Source organism: Lytechinus variegatus, chromosome 12, assembly GCF_018143015.1.
Source record: "Lytechinus variegatus isolate NC3 chromosome 12, Lvar_3.0, whole genome shotgun sequence".
NCBI lineage: Eukaryota > Metazoa > Echinodermata > Echinoidea > Temnopleuroida > Toxopneustidae > Lytechinus > Lytechinus variegatus.
The window spans coordinates 3,107,392-3,117,750 of NC_054751.1; the positions used below are offsets into that span (position 1 = coordinate 3,107,392).

Consider the following 10,359-nt stretch of genomic DNA (forward strand, 5'->3'; position numbering starts at 1 on the left):
ACAACGATACAGTGGCAAGTAGGTTTAAGTAAGTTATTGATTATGTTATTGATTATGTTATTATATTCAGCTTTACATGACTTTCAACTGAGTTGAAATCAACAAATGCATTCATTTTCAAAACAGAACATCATTTTTGAAATAGAAAATTACTGTTCCTATAGACTCCCCATATTGCTAAATTATATGCGCTTTATATGTTCATTATCATTTCTTATTGTTTTATCAGCTTAATACTATTCTACCTCATCAACTCTACTCCAGTAATGAAATCAGCTTGCCTTAATCACCTTTATTTGGTTTGACTTGAATATAAATTATCCGTAGAGATCTTCACTATTGACTTTTGCTAACCTGAATTTGGGTCATGGTTCCTCACAATTCACATGATTTTTCTGAAATGCAAAAATATAGAGCTGCAAAATTGTATGACTTTTTCTTTGAAGTCTCACGCAACTTTTGAGATCAAATTAGCGATGTACGGGACTAGTTTTGCGATGCCGAATGATTTTTGTCTTGCCCACCAGAGGTGAAGGCGAGACTTAGGGATCCAAAGGTCGTCCGTCCGTCACAAGCATTATGTCACATAACTCCCCAACCATAGGTCACTTTTCAACCAAACTTGGATGGTAGATGAAAATAGGGGACCTGCATATTATGCTGCAGTTGAAGGTCAAGTGTTTAGGTCAAAGGTCATTTTTAGGTCAACGTTAAAGTTTACAAGCAAGATTCTTACAACATCCCAGTTATTTCACAATGAACTTTTGATACAATTCTGTTGCGTGCCCTTGCAAATCGCAATATTTCTGGTCATTTTCACAAGTGGGCAAGATACAACATTACTTATGCCATGTTTACAGGACATTGTCATGCCAAAAATGGCTCATTTTTATACTTTGTGTGTACAAATTCTATATGGGAGATGAAATTCATAAAGAAAAGAGTGATTATTTTTCATTCTAATCGGTCTGCTTAATTAATTTAGGGTGTAATTTAGTTGTTAAATGGTCTGTGATACTTGCATTGAAAAAAATGAAAAACTTAAGATGAAAACACATATAAATAAGAAATTCTAAAAACAAAGAAATACATAAGGAAATATTTGGCTTTCGCAAGTTTTCTTTGTGTCCTTTGACGAAGATTACATTCGGAGAAGAAATTAAAATTTGAAGTAAAATTTGGTGTTAAATATGCAAATAATGTTTTTCACTTATAAATTTGCATATGTTATTCATAATAAATTTTAAAATCATTTTTGGATTTTTATATGGTCAAGAATGTGCATGCCAAATTCAGACGTAATTGCGCAAACATCAGCCAAGATCAGAAAGGGGGGGGGGTATCATGGCTCCCAGTCTTCAATACATCTCAAATAGCCCAGTCCGTTGACGGTTAAACAATGAAGAGGAAAGGATTTACCAATATGTGACTGAAATGCAGTCATGTTAACCACATTATTTGTGACTTTGATTACGAAGACAGAAGTGCCCCAACAGCCCTCTATACGTATTGTTACATGTAAACTACTCTTTGAATGAAATGAAGATTACATGTACGTTAACACTTTAGCCATTAATTTATATTTTTCAGTAAATTATAGTGAAAAATTCAGCTTTGGATAAAATAGCTCAATGATTCATATGTCCTGTATGATTACCTAAATTGATTTTAGATGTCATGAATGATGAGTTTCGATATCTTTAAGTATTTTCTTATTTGTGCTTCTTAAGTAAACATTTTTCTTATTGTCAGCTGACCTGGATTAGTTTTACTCAAGTTAAAAAATGTCCTTAGTGATATGTATGTGCTTCAAAATCACTGTTTCTGTTTTAATTTGTTTATTTTCTTGTTGGCTATGTGACATTTTTGCAATGAAATGTATTTCAATATTCACAACTCACTTTATTTCAGGTAAACATATGGTACTCGTTTTTTAAAGTGTACTGAAAAATAGATATATTACTTTAATCATATGCAAATGAAATGCTGGATTTAAGCATGAATACTACTTTAGATACTTTCTCCCTATAATCATGTATATTATGATCTGATACCTACTTTGTAAAAATAGAAAATAAAAAGAATAATTTAATGAGGTATTCAAAGTAAGGATTAAACACATTTCTTGTGTTAATTTGATCTCAAATACATGTAATGTGAACTAAGTGGATGTTTCACTTTTTGTTGTAGACATATTCTGGCAAGTGTTAAAGCCATAATCATTACATAGATACCTTTGTTTCATATAACTATGATAAGTTGTTTTGTAATATTGATATGATATTCATTATGTTGGAGAAGTGATTTCACTGGCATTTGTTTTGCTATTGACATGATTAATTGATATTTATCTATAAGTTTACTAAAATTTACACTCAAAGCATTCCTAAGTCTTGACAGTAAAGTGTGCTCAATTGAAATAAGTGTGTGTATAAATTCACCTTGTTTTGGATGAATGGAGTAAGCCAAGCAAATTGCCTTCTTTTCAAATTGTTTTGTTATTTATTTTGTACAGAAAGTTTTCTCATGAGTTACAAGAAATGAAAAACATTTATTCATTCCATGAGTTTTGCCAAAGATAAAGAAATAGTATGAAATGTCTCTTTACTATATGTTTAAACAAAAGTGAAAAAGTTTATTATTTGTGTTTTGTCATGTAATTTGTGTTGAGGTTCAGCCCCCACCCCATCAATATATATACATCTAGATATAAATTGTGAATGGAGATAGAGAGATAGGGGGGGGGGAGAGGGAGAGTGAGAGAGGGGGGGGGGGGGGTAATGTGAAAATGAACGGAATGAAAAAAAAATATGTAAATCGATATATGTTGTATATATGCGTGCACTGTCCAGTTTGTATACCTGAAAAGGGTAGGGGTCGAATGGGGCCGAAGTAACACCCTCATTTTAGGGAGAATGACTTAAGTGCACCTTTGAAACATATTTTCTCTCCTTTCCGATTAAAAGTACCAAAAACGTCAAGGAAAATAAATTAAAGAAAGAAATAAAAATATTCATGACAAAAATCGCAAACAAGCAACCCCTCAAGTTATTGCCATTTTGGCACCAAGGTAATATTACCTTGTGAAAAGCACAAGCTAACCAAAACCTTTTTTTTTCAATTTGGGCCAAAAAGTGATGATTTCTTAATTGAATTCCAATTTCTAAAAGCTGGACTGGATGGCCATCTTACCGACAATGAGTGTTCCTGTTCATTTATTTAGTTGGAGAAGCACTCGTAAACAAAGAAGTAATGAAAATGAAAAACAAGTGTATATTATCGGGGTACTATCGTAAAGCATTTCGTATCACTTTTAGTTCTGCTTTCCGTTCACAAACGGAGCCACTTTTTCTTGAAAGTAAACAGTTGAAAGTCAAAGTCCGGTATTTATTCCAGTAAGGGCAATTCATGTATAGTTCCAAGGATAATGCACTACCCCATATTTTTTATTCCATGTTCCCTAAAATCAAATTTATCATAACTATCACATGAGGCACTCTGACGAATTTCATATATAACTTATAGAACTGAATTATTGGCCCAAAATGCATTCATATAGAACGGTCCTAAATTCTGGAACTCCCTTCCTATAACATTAAAGACAGTGTCGGGGTCGGACCCAGGATTTTTTTTTCGAAGGGGGAGGGGGCACATTTTCCTGAGGGAAAATTAGACAAGCAACAAATTCTTCACTTTCAACGGGGGGGGGGGTCACACTTCTGTTTTGACGGCATTATTATATTACAAATTTTAATTGTGCCTCTCAAGGGGGGGGGGCACGGTCCGGCTTCTGCGAGTACTGCTTTTGATTATTGTTCACTGCAGGAGCTGATCCAGCTTTCGCCAATAGGGGGGGGGGGGCGAAAAAGATTTTCCACATTGTTTTTCCCCATCAGCCGCTCAAAATTGATTTTTATTTGTTTCTTATATTCTTTTAACACAACCTAATTATAGATGATATCAATAACCCCAGAAGCCCTATTTAAATGGAAAATTTTTATGTATTTTGTCCTGAAAATTGAACGTTCTGGGCAATGTTTACGATCTTGAACAATTAAGATGCGTATGCAGGTAAATAACGCGAGCGCGAAGCGTGAGCTGATTTTTTTTTACATTTTGACCTAAGAATTTGAATTATAAGCACTTTTTGTAATAATGAACAGGAAAGATATATAAAAACGATTGATGTGTGCGGGGGGGGGGGAAATGAGATTTTGACCCAACAACCTAATTTGTAAATCATGAAAACTGGGCAATATGGCATCTTTCTACATATAAAAATTAGAGCGCAAAGCGCGAGCAGAAAATTAATGATATTGGCAGATCTGAAACTGAATAATTTTAGCACGTTTTGAATAAATAAGCTGCGTATCTCATGCATTTTTTTAAATACAATAATGTGAGCGCGAATTCTCAAGCTGAAAATATATGATATTCAGTGAAAATGGTAAATTTAAGCAAAATTCAAGCACTGTGTAGGAATATTGTGAAGTGGATATGGATCGCACTTAAAAAATGATGCGACGTTCTAATAATATTTGTCATTATATGAAAATGATGACTATAATATCTTCCTATTCCTCTTCCTAAGCTCCTAAGAGATGAAAGTTGTCGATATTCCATTCTGAAAAAGGGACACTTTATTCATTTCAGTAATGAATTCATAAAAATGTCACTTATCATATTCATTATAGCCTATAATGAGAGCGCAAAATTTGTAGATAATTATAACCCAGGTGAGGAAAATGGGTACCGGTAGGAAGTAATTCCTTAAAAAGCTGAGTGCGCTATGAACGCCTAGCTTAGCCGGGTAATATCGGAGCGGCTTGAGCACCTAACAAGGTGGATATGTGTGCAATACAAATACCCTATATTATTATTATTATTATATCATCAAGGGCTGAAAAATTGACATTTCAAACACTTTTGTTATTATGAATGGGATGCATGGGTAAATGTATTTTTAACAATAATTGATGCGAGCGCAAATCGATCATGAGCCGAAATTGGGTCATTGATAAACTGTTATAGAATAGAATTAATATAAACATACTTCGAGTGTGAGTGCACAGCCGCTGCGCTAGCTGATACGTTTTGACGACCAGACCTGAACAGGGGCCGCGGAAGAGTTTTCAAAGTAGGGGAAGGGGGGCTGACCATACAAAAAAATCACAATCATAATAATGGTCATTGTTAAGTTTTTGTACACGATTTTTAAAGAATGGGGGAGGGAAGCCCCCCCCCCCGCTTCCGCGGTCCCAAGTCAAATAATGCGATCGTGCAGCGCGAGCTGAAAATGATATATTTAGACCATAAAGAGTCCAACATTTTGATTAGAGCATTCTTTTTAAAGATTAATTTGTAAACAAATTATATAAAGGTATGATGTCGAAATATGTTGAAATGTCTTTTGTGTATTGACTTCAAAACTTAATATTTCAAACTCTGAGCCTATATTGAGCAAGATCCGAACAAGTACTGCGAGCACGAAGCACGAGCGATCCATATCAAAGATTTTTTTTTTAGTTTTCCGAATCTTCTTCTCAATTTATTGACTACTATTTCCTTTGTCTCCTTTAGTTTTTGTTACATTCAGCCTATAATTTTTCTGGAGTCATTGATTAGAACATTCAACACTTCTCACGCCTAGCACTTTCACTTGCTATGATTCACACCTCTTAACAGCAATAACATAGAGATGAGAGCAGAAAATCTATAGAATAACTAGATAGCTTTATTTACAAGAAAGTGATTGAATATTTTGGAAGTCGACTATTTCGAGTTTAGTTCGGAAGCGACCTCAGCCATTATTCCATTGAGAAAGGTAGTTGCAATGGATAAAGCATCGTCTGGCAGCCCAAAATCGACTTCTGGCATAGACATTTCAAGCACGACGTCACTGTTGTCGTCATCCAAGAGATCATCATCAAAGTCTGTCAGATCACTAACAGTTGTGAACGTGTCGACATCGTATTCATCATCGCTGGCGATGCTGGAAAGGCTGTCATTATCCATTTGATCCATAAACCTTAGCAGACTAGATGTAGAATCCGATAGGAACGATTCGCCATCACCTTCAATGGAGACATGAGCAGATCGATAAGAGTCATCGACGTTGTCGTCTTGGCCTTCGAATTGCTTTAAGGTGATTACCGGATGGTACAAGGTACTGTGTAAGCCGTCTTCCAAACTCCATTCGGAAGTTGTGTCGCTGTAAGCATCACTGATATTTGTAGAGTGGAACTGTGTTTCAATAAAGAAAAGAAAATGTTGTAATATTAAAATCGACAGAAATGGGCCTTCAAAGTACGTAAAGGAAAAAGTACTTTAAAAGTCGGTGAGAGATCTTAAGGTAGAAAATTTGCAGAGCCATTATAGACCTATAAAGAAAAGGAAGTTTTCATAACTTTCTCATAGTCTGGTTGTCATGCATTACAAAGAATAGAATTAATTTTGTTTCAGCAGTGCATGGCTTACCATTTTGAGGGCCTCTGTCGTCAAAGCATTCTTTCGAAGGCCATCGGTATCATCCTCGGTAACTGTGTACAAAGAGAGATTATAATAATTTTCAAACATGAACACGTTGAATAAAGAAATTATAGCACAAGTATTAAAATCAAAGTAGTCTAGTTTATTAGTAGTACCAGAAAAAATCATGTTTCGTTTACTGAATTGAATCAAATAGTTTAGGAATTATCTTGAAATTGAGTTTACAATATTTTTTTTAGTGTCATGTGTGTGAGGTGGGATTCTGATGAAGAATATCGCCCATACCTTGGAGGAAACAGCACAATTTTCTCAAATTCTTTCCCATACTCTTTCGAAGTCGGGAGAAATATCTTCGCACAAGTGAAGATCGTCGAGCCATTCTCTTTGAAAGATCTAAAGACAGGAGCTAAGCAAACGTCTTGATCGCAATGAGAATTCATAAAGAATGAATTGTTTAAGTTGCTAATGTCAACAAAAACGCGCAAGTTTCTCTGTTACGTATGCGTTTTAATGAGCGGTTTTAGTATCTCGTTTCTGATTGGTTCAAAGTTTACTTTGATGCGCAGTGTTGTTGTACGGGTATTGTTACGTAACTCAGTGCGCGTAGAAGTCTTCAAAAGGTTTTGTCATTGGAGGACTGGCAGGTCTCTGTGACCTCACAATGTTTTACATCCATGGGGATTTTCAATAGACTTGCGCCGCTTTGAGAGTGTAAGATTGAAAAAATGTTGATAAGACAAAATATTTTTGATATCGGATTAACGCATTACTTTTTTTAGTAAAATGCGTTTCCTCTTCATGAATTCCCAGAAAGCGCAATTGAAATGTCGCCTTTTCATGTCAAAGTATCAAATACTTTCAGCTCGTGCTTTTGACTGATAATACACTACTTGTTCATGGTAACAAAAAGGTGCCTATAAAATCCTGATTTTAGGTCTCAATCGCAAAAACGAAAAAAAAATATCTCAGATCTCGTATTGTGCTCATCTTATGTGATAAATGAGATTCATATTCCAAATTATTTTCAAAGTTTTCACGTTTTTCCCGTTCCATGTCCTCCTTTTTTAGTTATTTCCCGTTCAATCCTATGGCCTTATTCTGAAGACAGGTTTAACATGAACCATGTTTTAATGATGTGATAGAATTATGGGAAGCCCAAAATGTCAGAATTAAGTTTATATTGTATGCTTCTCATGTTAACTCTGCCCTTTCCTACTTCTTTAATGGTGAAGACAACTATCTTATTTATCCTTCCCAGACAGTTAAGAATTTTTTGAGGGACAAATGAGCTGCACGATTCCTTGTATCTGTACTGTTAAAGATTTATGTCACGATTGGCTTTCAATAGTTAAACTGCAATTTAAGCCAGAGTTTAAATTAAACATGTCTTCAGAATATACGCGCCTTTATCTGTTCGCATTAAGTCACCGTTACTATTTCCTTTGTCTCCTTTAGTTTTTGTTACACTTCAGCCTATAATTTTCCTGGAGTCATTGATTAGAACATTCAACACTTCTCACGCCTAGCACTTTCACTTGCTATGATTCACACCTCTTAACAGCAATAACATAGAGATGAGAGAAGAAAACCTATAGAATAACTAGATAGCTTTATTTACAAGAAAGTGATTGAATATTTTGGAAGTCGACTATTTCGAGTTTAGTTCGGAAGCGACCTCAGCCATTATTCCATTGAGAAAGGTAGTTGCAATGGATAAAGCATCGTCTGGCAGCCCAAAATCGACTTCTGGCATAGACATTTCAAGCACGACGTCACTGTTGTCGTCATCCAAGAGATCATCATCAAAGTCTGTCAGATCACTAACAGTTGTGAACGTGTCGACATCGTATTCATCATCGCTGGCGATGCTGGAAAGGCTGTCATTATCCATTTGATCCATAAACCTTAGCAGACTAGACGTAGAATCCGATAGGAACGATTCGCCATCACCTTCAATGGAGACATGAGCAGATCGATAAGAGTCATCGACGTTGTCGTCTTGGCCTTCGAATTGCTTTAAGGTGATTACCGGATGGTACAAGGTATTGTGTAAGCCGTCTTCCAAACTCCATTCGGAAGTTGTGTCGCTGTAAGCATCACTGATATTTGTAGAGTGGAACTGTGTTTCAATAAAGAAAAGAAGATGTTGTAATATTAAAATCGACAGAAATGGGCCTTCAAAGTACGTTAAGGAAAAAGTACTTTAAAAGTCGGTGAGAGATCTTAAGGTAGAAAATTTGCAGAGCCATTATATACCTATAAAGAAAAGGAAGTTTTCATAACTTTCTCATAGTCTGGTTGTCATGCATTACAAAGAATAGAATTAATTTTGTTTCAGCAGTGCATGGCTTACCATTTTGAGGGCCTCTGTCGTCAAAGCATTCTTTCGAAGGCCATCGGTATCATCCTCGGTAACTGTGTACAAAGAGAGATTATAATAATTTTCAAACATGAACACGTTGAATAAAGAAATTATAGCACAAATATTAAAAACAAAGTAGTCTAGTTTATTAGTAGTACCAGAAAATCACGTTTCGTTTACTGAATTGAATCAAATAGTTTAGGAATTATCTTGAAATTGAGTTTACAATATTTTTTTTAGTGTCATGTGTGTGAGGTGGGATTCTGATGAAGAATATCGCCCATACCTTGGAGGAAACAGCACAATTTTCTCAAATTCTTTCCCATACTCTTTCGAAGTCGGGAGAAATATCTTCGCACAAGTGAAGATCGTCGAGCCATTCTCTTTGAAAGGTTGAAAGACAGGAGCAAAGCAAACGTCTTGATCGCAATGAGAATTCATAAAGAATGAATTGTTTAAGTTGCTAATGTCAACAAAAACGCGCAAGTTTCTCTGTTACGTATACGTTTTAATGAGCGGTTTTAGTATCTCGTTTCTGATTGGTTCAAAGTTTACTTTGTTGCGCAGTGTTGTTGTACGGGTATTGTTACGTAACTCAGTGCGCGTAGAAGTCTTCAAAAGGTTTTGTCATTGGAGGACTGGCAGGTCTCTGTGACCTCACAATGTTTTACATCCATGGGGATTTTCAATAGACTTGCGCCGCTTTGAGAGTGTAAGATTGAAAAAATGTTGATAAGACAAAATATTTTTGATATCGGATTAACGCATTACTTTTTTTAGTAAAATGCCTTTCCTCTTCATGAATTCCCAGAAAGCGCAATTGAAATGTCGCCTTTTCATGTCAAAGTATCAAATACTTTCAGCTCGTGCTTTTGACTGATAATACACTACTTGTTCATGGTAACAAAAAGGTGCCTATAAAATCCTGATTTTAGGTCTCAATCGCAAAAACGAAAAAAAAAAATATCTCAGATCTCGTATTGTGCTCATCTTATGTGATAAGTGAGATTCATATTCCCAATGATTTTTCAAAGTTTTCACGTTTTTCCCGTTCCATGTCCTCCTTTTTTAGTTATTTCCCGTTCAATCCTTTGGCCTTATTCTGAAGACAGGTTTAACATAAACCATGTTTTAATGATGTGATAGAATTATGGGAAACCCAAAATGTTAGAAATAAGTTTATATTGTATGCTTCTCATGTTAACTCTGCCCTTTCCTACTTCTTTAATGGTGAAGACAACTATCTTATTTATCCTTCCCAGACAGTTAAGAATTTTTTGAGGGACAAATGAGCTGCACGATTCCTTGTATCTGTACTGTGAAAGATTTATGTCACGATTGGCTTTCAATAGTTAAACCGCAATTTAAGCCAGAGTTTAAATTAAACATGTCTTCAGAATATACGCGCCTTTATCTGTTCGCATTAAGTCACCGTTACTATTTCCTTTGTCTCCTTTAGTTTTTGTTACACTTCAGCCTATAATTTTTCTGGAGTCATTGATTAGAAC

At 35.3% G+C, this 10,359-nt stretch overlaps 1 protein-coding gene across 1 annotated transcript; it reads right to left on the minus strand.

The window, feature by feature from the left end:
• Positions 1–5,599: 5,599 nt before the first annotated feature.
• LOC121424757 lies at positions 5,600–6,632 on the minus strand. The gene is made up of 2 exons (XM_041620526.1): positions 6,478–6,632; positions 5,600–6,243 (listed from the first exon to the last, which is right to left on the minus strand). Exons 1-2 carry the CDS (start codon positions 6,574–6,576, stop codon positions 5,773–5,775), a joined length of 570 nt encoding a protein of 189 aa, XP_041476460.1. The 5' UTR covers positions 6,577–6,632; the 3' UTR covers positions 5,600–5,772.
• Between the last annotated feature and the right edge of the window lie 3,727 nt (positions 6,633–10,359).

Excerpts from the sequence above, each read along its gene's own strand:
- LOC121424757 (XM_041620526.1), bottom strand. The coding sequence starts at position 6,576 with ATGTTTGAAAATTATTATAATCTCTCTTTGTACACAGTTACCGAGGAT. Across the intron at positions 6,244-6,477 it reads CGACAGAGGCCCTCAAAATG|TTCCACTCTACAAATATCAG; the intron begins GTAAGCCATGCA and ends ATTGAAACACAG.